The 15,761-nt window shown below is 36.6% G+C and overlaps 1 protein-coding gene across 1 annotated transcript in view; it reads left to right on the top strand.

The window, feature by feature from the left end:
• The first annotated feature begins 456 nt into the window (after positions 1–456).
• Positions 457–15,761, top strand: part of LOC116664609 — a 214,141-nt gene continuing 198,836 nt past the window's right edge. Inside the window, exons 1-2 of the mRNA XM_032482937.1 lie at positions 457–548; positions 741–1,260. Of these exons, the coding sequence (XP_032338828.1) occupies positions 457–548; positions 741–1,260 (612 nt within the window). The remainder of the gene's footprint in view (positions 549–740; positions 1,261–15,761) is intronic.

Raw genomic sequence — 15,761 nt, 5'->3', positions numbered from 1 at the left:
AGTAAAGGTCAACAATGGACATTGAGGGGGGGGAGGGTACAGCTCAAGTGGTAGAGTGCATGCTAAGCATGAATGAGGTCCTGGATTCAATCTCCAATACCTCCTTTAAGAAAGAATAAATAAACGTAATTACCACCCTACCCCCACCAAAAACTGGACATGGAGAAACGTTCACTCTACAATGCTAAACAGGAAAGTGAACTGTCCCCCTCCTCGACATGATCCCACTGATTTTAACATTTTAAACCAACAAACAGGAGCTACTGCTACAAATGTTCAGAAAAGAATCCTGAAAACCACCAAATCTTCAGCTGGCAATTCTGAGGAAAGGAATTGTAGGACGTCTTTTTTTCCCTTTGTAACGTCTGCATACGATCTGAAATTTTCTTTCTTTTCTTTTTGCAATGGCCATTTATTACAATTGTTAACTTCAAAAAATAATACAAATATTTTTCAATGCCAGTGCATGTGTTTAAAGAGTGGTCAGGACTCCGCAGAACCAGGCCTCCCCATCCGAAGCACCCAACCTGGGGGCCCCTCACCCTCAGGTGCCTGAGATGACAGCTAGAGCGCAGGACAGACTGGGCAGTGGAATCAGCAAATGCAAAGGCCAGGGCGATCTTGCAGAGCCTTCAGCCGGGGAAGGATCTGCATTTTAATTTTAATCTCTGAGTGCGGGAGCGTCCCCACATGCAGTTTTACTCTAGGGAAGGACGAGCGCCGGTGCAGCCTGAGTAAAGAGGGGGGCCTGAGCTGTGGAAATCCAGAAAGACTTCCCAGGGGGAGGTGAGCAGGTTTAGGGGGAGCTGGGTGGAAAGGCAGGCGGACGGAGGCCCAGGACTTCTTTCCTGGAAGGGATCAGCCCCAGTCACTGGGCACAGACCCGGAGGCTTGGCGAGAGCCCAGCCCAACCCGGAACCACTTCCGGGTCAGGACCTGTCCCGCCGGACTCCACGTCCCATCAACCCCCGCGCCTCTTTTCCCCTCAGACTCGCCGAGGCTCCCTGTAAGTCGGGTGGTGCTCATTCACCCCACCTCTCCTGCTGGCCTGTGGGCAGCTGCACACCCTACCCTCGGCGTTTCCGACGCATTTTTTGTGTCGCGCCCGGACTCACTGCCCCGGGGAGCCATGCGGACGGCGTGGAAACAACGCTGCGCAGGAACAACGACCAATCACATTGGGGCCTCAGGACCGGGAGCTTCCGGAGGTCTGCAAATCATGAACTCCCAATTTATCCTTTCCCACCCTCTTCACCTCTGGTAACCACAGGTTTGTTTTCTATATCTGTAAGTCTGTTTCTGTTTTATAAATAAGTTCATTTGTCTTTTTTTTTTTTTTTTTTTTTTGATTCCACATATAAGTGATATCATATGGTAGATTTTCTTTCTCTTTATGGGTTGCTTCACTTAGAATGATTATCTCCAGGTCCATCCATGTTGCTGAAAAGGGCATTATTTTATTCTTCTTTCTATGGCTGAGTAGTAAGTATTCCATTGTATAAATATACCACAACTTGTTTATCTAGTCATCTGTTGATGGACATTTAGGTTGTTTCCATGTCTTGGCTATTGTAAATAGTGACAGAATCAGATAATTTTTGAGAAAAGAGAGCTTGATATTTGACACCTGCATGAAGTAGATAGCTTCTACCCAAGATCCACAGAATAAAATCCAGCTGACTAGAGCCACAGAGTATCATGCTTTAATCTACATGCTCTTGTTCTTTATCTTCTCCAACTGTTTTATATGTTCTGTGCTGCTTTAAATTTCTGAATCTACTGACATCTACTTGTTCTCCTTTCACTTTATGATACAAAATCCACATTATAAATACTGCTCTTCATATTACTAGCAGCTCCTTCGTATGTGTTCAGTGCCTGGCTATAACTTTCTTGTGATTTGGCTGAAAGATAAATCAGACCTACTTAGTCCCATTACTACCAGTTCTTTCTAATAAATTAGCCAGGATATTGGTTGATTGGACTCAACTACTAAGCAACTTCTTAGAGTGTAAACAACACCAGTCTGGATAGTCAGAAGTCTAAAGCTCTTAGGTACCACATCTAGGATAGGAGGGTTCTATCTTTGTTAAAACAATATCGAAGAGCTTCTCATAGTTCAAAACTTTCACAGAAATGAGCTTAGAATATGACTTTGTAACAAAACTTTCACAGAAATAGAGCTTGGAATATGACTAAGAAAAGTACAGTATACAAGTGAAAGCCATCTAGTATGGACTGAATTATTTCCCACCCAAATTCATATGTTGAAGTCCTAACTCCCAATGTAATGGTACTTGGCTATGGTGGTCTTTGGGAGATAATTAGGTTCAGATGAAGTCATGAGGGTAGGGCCCTCATGGTGGAATTAGTGCCCTGATAAGAAGAGACACAAGAGTATTCTCTCTTTCACTCTCTCTCACGTTCACTCACTCCCTGCCATATGAGGACATAACAATCATCCAGCCATCTGAAGGCCAGGAAGAGAGCTCTCATTAGAACCCACTCAGGCTGGTACCCTGATAACAGACTTCCAGTCTTTAGAACTGTGAGAAAATAAATTTCTGTTGTTTAAGCCACCTAGTCTATGGTGTTTTCTTATAGCAGCCTGAGCTAGGCTGTCACTTCATTTTAACAGACCTGCAAGAAGGCTTACATCTTAAGCTTAACCTCATACTGTTTTACTATAGCTCTAACTGATGATCTGCCTAATTTAAATGTCACCATCTGAGTCCAACCCACTCTAAATGAGTAGCACTAAAAGTTTACAGAATAATTAGGCAACCCCCAAGGGTATTTTGACTCAAAAAGAATACTGGGTGACTCCCAACAAATGGTGTTGGATTTGTGCATGAAAAGTTTATTGCCTACTACCTGCAAAACTAGACAAGAGTCTGATTATCTTAGTAGCTAATGCCTGTATTTACCCTGAGACCATTTTGATAATGCCATTTTTCCTCTCTCAAAAAAAAAAAAAAAAAAAGGCAAAAGAAAAACAAACAAAAAGAAATCTTTAGGTAAGCTAGTTAAAAAAGAAGAAAAACCAAGTTTCAAGTTGAGACTCCAAAATTTAACTTCTAAAAGAGAATTTTAGGCTTCTTTCTTCTGTCCTTAAATCTCATTCTTGCTTTACAACGTGTCTATAGGTTGAGGGGCATATGATAGTTCACATATTGACAGAAGAGTATGAAAATGCCATCAAAGCCATAGATGTCCTTGCCTAGGAAGTTTGTGAGATCAGATTGGTGGTGATTCTAAACACAGCAACCCTAGATTTTATATTGTTCTCTATTACCCTACAGACTTTTTCTGTAATTATTATTATTTCTAAAACACTTGGCAACAAATAACTAAATCATGTGCTACAGGCTCTTCACATTGGGAGTTGGATCTATTCTCTCCTTTGATTTAAGCACTCTTTACTCTTGGCTTAGAAGTAGATTATAAACTCTGATAAAAATCCTTTTTTAGTATTTCCCTGTGTCATAGTCCTCAAATGTGTTATCTTCAGAGTCTTAAATGTTTATATATAGCCACTTTTCTGTCAAATGATCCAATAGGTTATCTATCATCCAACAAGGAAACTTAGTACATAACTATGACCCATCAAATAGAAGTGCACATTTGGATTGATTATTACCCCAGGTGACAAATGATCTGTCCTCTAGAATAGACTGGAGAATGACCAAAAATGGAAATTAATAACTGAAACCAACACAATTTCTTGTCTCTGTGTTCAACAATCATTTAAACCATTCTTTCCTCTGCCTGTGAACATAATGTTTTTGCTGGGAGTTAACTATGAGGAAACTGGGCATATAGCACTGTTCTTATTTAAATAGTCCTGAGACCAAGCACAAGGTAGTTACTTGTTCCAGGAAATACCTTTTTACTGGAATATAAGACTAAAGCAACTAACATGCTCTTTAAGAACAACAGCTTCCTTATCAAGGCTGCTTCAAGGCAACTGCCCTCCTGTGCCCACAAATCCGAAGCTAGTGTGTCATAACTGGCCCGTTGCGAATAGGATCCTGCCTTGCAACATCTGCCTTAAACTTACTCAGCCCAGGCCCTAAAACATTCCTGTAATTTCCCAATTTCCAGCTTTTGAGATACCGTTAAGACAGTCAAGGTGGTGTTCTTCCTTATTGCAGTACATTTAATAAACTCATATTTGCTTAATCAGTATATTTTCTTGATGGTGTCTGAGAGAGAGCTTTAGTACCTTTTGCCTCTGTTTCTTAAATGAATGGGACTATTTTTATGGCATCTGAAACTCACAGTAGTCTTGTATGGGAAGAAAACACTCTCAATCTGATTTGCTCAAGGGTGAAACACTTTGCTTAACTGAGTAATCAATGAGGTCTTGTCCTTCAGAGTTATTTTCAGTCTTTTATTCTTATAGCTGAGGTCTAAAAGCAGCTGAGTTTTCTAATTTTCCAGTCCTTCAAGGACTTGCATTTCTGGATTATCTAGTCCTCTTCTTTTTCCCTTTAAACCAGTTAATTCTTTCCTTAGCACATCTCTTTACTTTAATACCTTGCATTTTAGTCTGTTCAGGCAGCTATAACAAAAATATTATAGACTGGGTGACATTAACAGCAAACATTTATTTCTCATAGTTGTAGAGGCTGGAAACAAGATCAGTATGCCAGCATGGTCAGGTTCTGGTGAAGACTCTCTTCCTGGCTTGCAGATGGCCGTCTTCTTGCTGTGTCACCACATGGCAGAGAGGGAGAGTTCTAGTCTTTTACTCTTCTTTTAAGGGTACTAATCCCTTTGTGAGGGCTCCACCTTCATGACCTCATCTAAACTACCTCTCAAAGACCCCACTTCCTAATACCACCACATTGGGGATTAGGGCTTCAACATATGAAGTTTTGGGAGACACAAGCATGCAGACCAACACATTTTGCAAAGAAGCTGAAAGGAAAAGTAATACACACTTTAACTTTTTGCAGCCACTTTCTTCAGAGATAGAGGCTCAGTGGGCTACTTATTTGCACTCCAGATTATCTCAGGTGACAGTCCTGCTGACTATTTTGCCATTGTGTCTAATAACATAAGTCTCTATTTTTGCAGTCTTTAATACCAATTCCTTTACTATGTAATGCCTGACCACTAGTAACCCCACTCCTGATTTCTATTTCTGTGTTAATTTGGGTAATGCCAATTGTTGACACAAGGATAATAAAATACTAGTGAATTAACCCAGATTTATATTACACTTATGTAATAGTCCAAAGCAGGTATTCCTGATTAGTGAGCACCTTTTTCTACAGCATTAATCCATACTGTGGCTCTCTATCTTCAGTTCCTGCCTTTTAAGATTGAGATGATATTTGACTCAAGTTGGGGAATGTGGAAGGTGGGAGCATTGAGGTTGCATGTGGGACTTTTTTTTTTTTTTTTTTTTTTTTTTGCAGTTTAGGCCAGAAGGGCACACATCACTTATGTGTGAGGTATATGTTGCATATAATAGACAATCTTCATCCCCTATAATCTTGGCTAAGCAGTATGCTGAGAATAGTACCTTATGAACTTGAGAAGAACACACAGCTACATGTTAGCTGTAGCTTAATCATATGGATAAACCTGACTGCAAGGAAGCCTGGAAAATGGGGCAGAGCTGTAAGCCTAGCAAGAAAAGGAAATGAGTGCACTGAAAAGCTAGTCAGTCTTTGCCACAGTTGTGTATTTTTAAGCACGCAGGTTGACACATAGGTAAACAGAAGCCCCGAGACAGTGTCAGGCAGTAAGCAACAGTGCCAGAAATAGAGATGGATGAGTTCAGTCTGTGATGTGGCTGGGGAAATGCTTGGCAAGAGGCGTCATTATGCTATTATGTATGGATTGGAAAAGACATCAGATGTGATAGGGATGAGTAGATATACAGAACTGATGTACAGAAATTGTAGATAAAGGTATTCCTGTTGGAGGCAACATTGAATGTAAATGTTTAGGGGCAGAAATAATTATAACATGTTTGAAGAGCTTGAGAGGATTTGCTTGGTTATGAAGATTTCTTTTAGAGATTAAGAAAGATGACTAAAGATGTTGGAATGGAGCTGAGGTCCTTGAATGCTGCTCACACTACAAGTCATAATCTAGAGTCATTTAAATAGTATTGACCATTTAGAATCATTGTCTGCTTATAATTTTATTCTCTTTAGGCCTGATGCATATATTTCAGCATTTGATGTTTTCCTTTAGGAAGAAGAGAGTCTGTGTGAAGAAGAGATACACAGACTCTGAAAAGGGGATGGATTGGGAATGGCCTATTATGCATTCATTATATTGCTTCAATGTCAGTGGGATTTTTCTGGGTCGCTGGTAGTTGTGTGCATAATGGTTGGAAGATTGAGTCCTAATTACTAAGACTAGCATTGCAGAGGTACTGCTAAGTACAACTTTGTTGGAACATAATATCTTTGTCTGAGATGATTAGACATTACAGATAGGCCATTTAGAAATGCACAGGTAAAACTCTAATTTTCTCTGTCCAATCAGTGTAATTCTAATAGATAATGTGCCTGATTTTTTAAAATAAGAAACTGATAATAAAAATCTTTCAAAAGAAATAGTCTATTTAAAATGAGAAGAGAGTCAATTCATAATGATCTAGTGTTCACATGGGGTTTCATCATAATAAAAGAAGCTAATTTTATATTTTTGTATCCCAGTAACCTGAAATGTGCTTCAAAGAAACACAGTGAGCTGTTTAGGGAGGGTGAAGAGAACAGATATAAGGGGATCCAATCCTACATCTCTAGTGATGGTTTTTTCCCTACTTAGGATGACCTAAGTTCTTTTTTGGGAAAAATAATCATGACTGCTCAATTTAATCTTTTTTAAAGTTGCTGACAGTAAACCCAATTTCAAGATAATTTGTTTATATTGTTATAAAACTTTAACAGTGGTGTTCTCATCTTTGAATACTCAAAAATGGTGCTGGGTTGAACCTTTTAATGACTGTATGATTAATGTGTCAGGTATATATTGCATATGATAGACAATCTTCATTCCCCATAATCTTAGCAGAGCAGTATGCTGAAAGAAGTACCTTATGAACTTGAGAAGAATATCTGAATTCTTTCTTTTTCTTATATAAGTGTTATTATTAATAAGTAGAATAACTATATAATTTATTAACTAGACTGAGACACTTTTGAGAATGAAAGTTTGGTACCATTAATATTTACTCTGGAAACATAGATATTAACTAGGGTCTGTGGTACTTATTGAAAATCTACATGAGTAACTGAAACTGGCAAGAAAGGTGAAAAATCAGGCCTTAGTTTATCATTTACCACTTCAGTGTGGCAGGGTCTCTACTAAGCATCATACATACATTATCTCATTTAATTCCCATCCACACATGAGGTAGTTACTGTTATAGTCATATTCTAGATGAGAAAAAATAGAGGTTAAATAATTCTTATAGAGGTGATTAACTCCTCTAAGATTCCATATCTGGTAGGTGGCAAAGGCTGATTTTAAGTTTTATGTATTTATATAAATTATGGAAAATAGCACTATAGACAGTTTGACAGTAAAGACATAAATAGCCCACAGTTCTATTATAGCTGTAATATCACTATTATAATCTTTAAAATTTTATTTCTGGCTTGTTTTAATGGGTGCTAGTTCTTTCAAAGAAATTAAGAAATTATTACCAGAGTAATAACACATATGATAAAAGAATTTAGACAGTACAGAAAAACATAACATAAAAAGCAGAAGGCACTATTCCTTCTCATACTTCATACCTGAATATTCATATTCCATAATGATAATTTTTAGTAATTCTTCTAGAAGACATTTTTCTTCTACACAGTGCTTCTCCTAGAGATTATCTCAGTAACTCTAAAATAATGTGCACTAAAAAAAAAAATAATGTGCACTTTCCCCATTTTGTGATTAATCATCTTTACACAGCTTCTGATGACTCCCTGCTATGAGAGGCAAAGTATTAGTTTCCTATTTTCTTCTCATTTACCTCTCAATTTATAATAACTATAATTTTATTTTATTGATTATCTTCATAACTTTTTATAATAAATTTATATTTTCTAATTGTAAAAATGGTATATGCTCATGCAAATTAGAAAAACAAATAAAAGTGTAAGGAGGGAGAAAAGGTGACCTGAAATCCCACCCTCACTATCAGACCTTACATTAATATATTTTGGAGGCCATATTTCATGCCATTCTTTGCCAGTACATTAACATACGCATGCTCGTGTTCCAAAACACCTATATGCTTCTTTTCACATAATTGGGATTGCATGAAGCCCTAGGTTGGGTTTTCTAGGATAGAAAGGGAGTCTATGTGCAGGAAATTAATTGGACACAGGATGAAAGAGCAAGGGAAGCAAAATGGGGCAGTGGGAGAAACTGAACTGTGCTGCAGTCACTATAGAAATCTCAACCAATTCAATGGGGAACTCAGGAACCCTCTGTTATAACATATTGAGATAAGAGGGCTAGGCTTTTGTATCCCTGCATAGACTGGTCACTGGGTTTTGGACTAGCTTCCTTCAGGGAAGGAATATAACCTTGTAAAAGGAAACCATTTTTTCTATTACTCTTACCATTTCTGACACCAAATGTCTGGGTTTTTCCTGCAGTTTTCCAACTCTTGGTGTACACCGACTGGGTGTCCTGCAATTTAACTCATTCTGACAAAAACTATAGGGAATTAGTACAGATCCCAAAGATTAAGGGCTCAATCCCACAAGATGGCTCCTCATTTCTGACTGATCAGCTGTGAATTGGGGGTTTCCATGACAACCTTCTTTTGTTGGTTAATTTTCTGCAGTGGCTAACAGAAAGTGGTTTATTTACTAGTACCTGTTTATTATAGAAGGTACAGCTCAGGAACAGCCAGATGGAAGAGATGCAGAGGATAAGGGATAAGGAAAGAACACAGTTTCCATGCTTTCTCTGGGCAAATTACCCTACCAGTTCCTCCATGTGTTAACCAATCTGGAAGTTCTTCAACTCTATTTGGCTAGAGTTTTTTTTCAAAGTTCATTATGTAAGCATGATTGACTAAATCATTGACCACTGATAATTAAACTTGATCTCCAACCCCTCTTCTCTTCCCATGAGATAGAGAGTCGGGCTGAAAGTTCCAAATTTCTAATCATCTCTTAGTCTTTCTGGTGACCCACCTCCATCTTGAAGCTATCCAGGAGCCCATAAAAAGTCATCTCCTTAAAATAAATGACACTTCTTTTACCCAGGAAGTTTTAAGGGATTTTAGAGCTCTGTGTCAGAAACAGGACTTAAAGACCAAACATTTAGGGAAAAAAAAAGAGAGGCTCTTAGCATTCCTGTCAATCAGGAAATTACAAGGGTTTTAGGAGCTCTGTGCCAGGAACCAGGGACAAAGACCAAATATACAGTTCTTATTATATCACAATATCACACCTTGGGTGAGGCATTTCCCTCTTGCTAAGGGCAATCCCTGGAAAAAGGATTAGCTATGAGGTGTCAGCAGCCATCACTCCTGGCAACTTGAGGAATGAGTGACTTGGTGTTACATCACAGCCTCTACCGCAGTATCATACAAGTCATTTTAAAAATCATGGGCAACTTTATATAAGTTATATAAAATCGTTACATTAAAACTATCAATTTCTGGCTTACTTTCCCCTCCATTCTCTCCTATATTCTCCTCCTGGTGACTAGAGTTAACTGTCTAGTACCTATGCTTTCTTATCTTTCTGCTTGCCCACATACTTCTATATGAACATGCATGCTCACAACTTTTTTTGGGGAAGGGGCTTCGTAATTCATTTTTCGTACGTGGGACAATATTAAATAAACTTTTATGCACATTGCTTTTTGCACTTAACCATACTTCCTGGAAATCCCTCCAAAGTTAAATGATACTGTGCCGACTCATTCATTTTAATAGCGGTGTTATTCCAGTGTGTTGCTCATTTACCTCTTGTCTCTCATCTCCAAGCTTACTCTTTTTTTTTTTTTTTGTATTTGTTAATTGTTTATTTATCAAGAGAAACTACTCCTTAGCCCAGATATTCATAGTTCATAGTTTCATAATTCATGAACCCATTTAACTCTGTGATTCTGGTAATTCTGTAAACCACATCTTCCAGAATGTTGGAGTGCTAAAGGGCTCAATCCTTCTATCTCTTCTTTACATTTATGATATAAGTGATTGCATCCATGCTCACATGCAGAGCTCCAGCTTAGGTCTCACCCATGAACTCCAGACCTGTATATATAATTGCCAACTAAACAGCTCCATGTTGGGTGTCCAATATGAATCTCAAAAGTAACATGTCCACACTAAGCTCCTGATACAGTCCGGGATATTCCTTCTCTTGTCAAACCTATTCATGTTTTGGTTTTCCCTGCCCCCAGTTAATGGCAATTCTTTTCAAGTTTTAAAGTATTATGAACATAAGGCAACATGTTATTGATACTTTAGTATGCCTTCCTGATTAATACAGAGAATAAGAAATTTTCATATTGCCTTTTGAGATTTCTCTGATTTTTATACTCAGATCTATTGATCTCTGTTCTATTGGTTTCTTTGCCTTTTTCTTAGTCATTAGTAATAGTTATTTATATAATAAGGGTGTTATTCCTTTAGCTCTGTTAAGCATAATTTTTTTGAAAACCTTTTTTTGCACTGAATTGAAATGCTAATTTTTATATTGAATATATGTATATGTACACACACACGCACACTTGTATTTGGCATTTATTCCTGGGCTTTCTTTTTTGTTTTCTTCAACAATTTGGCTATTAGTATGCCAATATTAGACTGCTTTGATTAGAATGGTTTCAATGTTAAGTATCATTTTCCCTGACACTTTCTACTGCCACTAGGCTTCTTTTTCTAGTTTCTTGTCTATTTTCTGACACTTAGTCTTCTACATATGTTAATATCATTGACTCTAATTCCAATAATAGCCCACAGGATTATATTTGGAATTGTATTCTATTTACTTATTAATTTAGGAGAATTAATGTTTTTTACATCAGATGTTAAAATATTACATTTTAAAAAATTTGTTGAGATTTTGCTTTGTATCTTTGAATTAAATTTCTAGTTTTCTTTATATAAATTCTGTCTCTTAATTATTAAATATATTCCTAGGTATTGTGTGATGTTGTAAAGAATGGAATTTTTTTTTCCATTTACATATCTAGATATTAATGCAATGGAGGCAGAAAGCTTACTATTTATCTGTCTTTAAATGGAAGCATATATCTGTTATATCATGAGCAAAAAGAATTCTATTTTTCCTAAGATTGATGTTGACTGTTTAATTTTCTCTTTTATTGCATTTGCTAGAAACTCCAAAGCAGTGCTGAATTATTACGGTGATAGAGGGCACTCCTGTTTATTTGTGATTATAATGAAAGTGTTTTACCACTTACAGTGAAGTTTGCAGTTGTATTTTGGTAAATCCCCTGTAAGTAATTTCTATCTGTTACTATTTGGTTTACATTTAATTAGCTGATTAATTTCCTCAAATGCCATTTGAGCATCTGGTAAAAAAATAATTTGATTTTTCTTCTTTAATGTGTAAGATAATGAATTATATTAATGGACCTTCTCATTCTGAACTACTCATGTATTTCTGGAGCAAACCACAACTTGACTCTGTGTTTGAATGTCTGTGGAGTTCCTTGGAGGCTGATGATTCTTACCTCTCATGCTCTGCGTTGTATCTTCCTCTGTTCTCTCTTCTCCAACAATCAGCACTCTCCCTACTTTTTTCTTAGAGTATTCCCAAGGCGTCCTTCTGAGTTCTTGTTTTCTAGGCACTATGCTCAATTCATCTGTTTAAAATCTCTTTTTAAAATATATCATTTCTTCTTAGAGATGTAGTTGTTAATTATGCTTAGGTATTTTGAGGGGTTAGATGGGGATGTAAGAGAGGTACATACATGTGTTCTTTCTGCCATCTTGAATCAAAAGTGTGGAGTTAGATTTGATTCCAGGTCTCTCTTTAGTCTGAAATATACGTCCTAAGATGTGACACTATGCTGCCTATATAACATTAAGAATTAGAGCTCTCACAGTAATAATTACATATATATGGGAATGAAGATTGAAAACTGAAGTGTGATGGCTGTAGAAAGTCAGGAGTGGCAATAAAATTTTAAAATCAATGTAGCAGAGAAAATCTGGGATCGACCACCATCGTTGTAGTGGTGATTGATGTTGAAAGTGGGTACAGCAGGTGAGACTTAAGTGTGTATCTTCTAAACATCAGGAGACCTGGATCCTTTGTAAGACATCTCCCATTGTTTCTTTAGTTTAATAATCAATTTTGTACCCTTGTTGATAAAGTCCAGATTATTTATGAAAGAGTGGAATGGGTGTGCTAATTCCAAACTTTTAAGTATGTATTTGTGAGTGTCAGTGTGTATGTGTACGACAAGTAAGTGAAAAAGGCCTTGTGAAGTTGCCCGGTGTTGGTATAATAGAAAAGTAAAAAAAAAATTTATTTTATACGTACTGTATATAAGGGTCAAATTAAAATCTTTCAAAGTCATTTCTTTCTTCCTTTACCTTTTGTACATCTGTAAAGAAAAGAGCAGAGCTGAAACATACAGGACAGGTAGCATGGCACGTGTACCTAGTCCATTCGTGTTGCTGATGAGTTCTGACCAGCTGCTTAGGATACCTGCAGCTAAGAGGATATCACGGATGCTTCTTGAAACGTTAACTGTGATGTCTTTTGGAAAGGATTGAGGAAAATTAATTAGTAAAATTTGATCAAAATAAAAGTGGGTAAAGTTTAAAAGGAAATGAGGGCTGGAGTTCAGGTTAAAGCTTGAGGTTGAAGTTCACGTGTTAAGTATTTAGACTATCTATAATTTCACACTAATTGGAATGAATAATTGTTTCCTCTGTTTAGAGGCCACCTTTTAATCCCAGTTAATTTTGAGTAATATTTTGTTAGTATGTGTTAACAACACCTAGAACATTGTTTACAATTTACGGGAGATTTTGCGGCTATGAATTACTGCTCTTTGCACCTATATACATTTTCAACTTTTTATTAATGGATGCGACCTTCTAAAGATCTCTGTTACCCTAGTTTTTAACTTTAATAGTTTACCTTTACTTGGCCTTTTCCACATGGGTTAATCACTTAAGTCTTTTCGTTTCACACATGCCTGAATCAGCTGCACTGCATAGACTTGTGAGTCTAACTTCTTTGTATGTGTATCTTGACCTTTTATATAAGTTAATATCCCATAAAAGTCCACAGGTTTAATTTAATTTTATTTAAGAGTGTTAGACTATTGAATCTTTGTATTGGTTTGTAGGGCTGCTATAACAGAGTACCACTGCCTGGCTGACTTAAGCAACAGAAATTTATTTTCTCACACTTACAGAGGCTAGAAGTCAGAAGTCAGGGTGTCAACAGGTGTGGTTCCTTTGAAGGCCTCTCTCCTGAGCTTGTAAATGACCACCTTCTCCCTGTATCTTCTCACGGTCTTCCATCTGTATATGTCTGTGTCACAATTGCCTCTTTTTTTCCTTACTTTTTTAAAAGATTGAGTATTGTCACTTTACAACATTGTGTCAATTTCTGGTGTACAGCACAATTTTTCAGTCATACATGAATATACATATATTCGTTTTCATATTCTTTTTCACCTTGAGCTACTACAAGATCTTGAATATATTTCCCTGTGCTATACAGTATAAACTTGTTTATCTATTCTATATGTACCTGTCAGTATTTACAGATCTCAAATGCTAAGTTTGTCCCTTCCCACTCCCCTCCCCACTGGAACCACAAGTTTGTATTCTATGTCTGTGAGTCTGTTTCTATTTTATATTTAAGTTCATTTGTCGTCTTTTTTTTTTTTCTTCCCAATTGCCTCTTTTTATAAGGACACCAGTCATATTGGACTAAGGCTCACCTAATAACCTTTCTTTAACCTGATTTACCTCTTTAAAGGCCCTATCTCCAAACATAGTCACATTCTGAGGTACCAGGGTTTAGGATTTCAACATAAATAAACTTGGGGAAAATAATTCAGTTCATAATGATCTTACTAATATCTATTAGCAAATTGTTAGTTACATGGAATTAAAAACAAGTCACCAGATTGTCATAAACTTATTTAATAAAAAACCTTAACAAAACCATCATCTGCTTAGATAAAAGTATACTGTATTTAATGTGGGAAAATAGGATCTTTATGGCACCCTTTAGTTCTGAAATTCTATAATTTCATTATCTCCCTGTAAATTTTTCCCATCTTCATCTGCCTTAATAAGTGGACAAGACTTTTTTTTATTGTTAGTATCTGAGAATGTATTTCTAGAGACATTACTTTTGAAAAATATAATTAGAAGAGTTGAGCTTTTATGATTTTTTAAAAATTATAACAACCATTATTTATGAAAAAGCAGAGGAAGATATTTAATAAACTGTTTGTCTCTGTGGTTGGATAAACACTTATTTACTTCAGTTTCTCAAATATTTTGGTTTACTGAAAATTACATAACATGATTTATCAAGATTGTTTTGTTTTAAAGGAAAATAAAAGCCATAGAGAAAGTATTTAAGGTACATTTAAAATTTGAGAGTGATTTTATTATTTTTTAATAATTAAAAAGGTACTCCAGGATCTTGCTTTGCCTCAGTGGCAACATTATGGATAATAGCTATTTTTGAATTTTTAATAAAAGGAACAATGACATCTGTTGTTTAGTGAATTTCTGTTAAGTATTTTACATATATTAAATTGTTTAATACATAAAAGAAATATGTGAAGTGAATATTACTTCCTCTATTTCACACATGAGAAAACTTAAAAATTTAGGAAGACAAAGCTAAGTAAATTACAAAGCTAGGAAGTGACAGAATGGGGATTCCAAACAAAGTCCCTTTGTCTTCAAAGTCTGTTCCTTTATCATTGTTCTGAAGTAGAAATATATTTATCAGAATATGCCAGGTGTTGAAATAGGACGTTCAGGTCAGATGATTTAGAATCCTACTAGAGCACTATGATGTGATAATGTCTTTGAATATAACAGATGTAGCAAGAATGATGCACAGCCAACAAGAGATTCACATAGGGACACATTTACTTAAGATGTTTGAGGAAGGGTGTAGGCTGAGAGGATAAGTCACATTTCTAATCCTGATTAAAATTCTGATGTGTTGAAGAATTGTGAAAGTAAGTACTTATAATGCAATCAAATGATTGAAATGGTGTTTCTAACTCACAGCCATTTAAGCAGATTGTCTTAATTTTCTGTCTGGCCACTTAGAGTAAAAACATCCGGAAAAGAGTGAGACTAGGATACCTAGAGTCACACAATCACTGTCAACTCCCAGCAGTTGAGAAACACTAATTGAGAAAAATGAGTAATGGTGTTTCATTTGCATCCAGTAGGGTTTAACATGTTATGATTGGTGTGGGTAATCATATCTACCCATGGAAAGTATTACCTATGTGTATGTATTTTGCAATTTCACTAAAATGCTTGCGATAAGAATAACATCGAAGAAAAAAGTAGCAGCATTGTCTACAAGTGAGCCACATGTCCCAGGAACCCTTCTGTGATAGACAATGGCAAGGCTGGAGTGGAATCCAGCTTGAGAGATGGAATCACCAAAGGTATCATCATGATCACTTGCTGAAGGAAACCTCAGATGGGCGTATTTCCTGGGGTCGCTGGTGGGGACCAGGCAGGAAGGGTAGCCATCAGCAGTCAGGCATTTCTTGAGAACAGCACCTCT

Source organism: Camelus ferus, chromosome 1 (genome assembly GCF_009834535.1).
Source record: "Camelus ferus isolate YT-003-E chromosome 1, BCGSAC_Cfer_1.0, whole genome shotgun sequence".
NCBI lineage: Eukaryota > Metazoa > Chordata > Mammalia > Artiodactyla > Camelidae > Camelus > Camelus ferus.
Note: the sequence above shows the minus strand (reverse complement) of the source record. Positions and strands in the feature narration are given on the sequence as shown.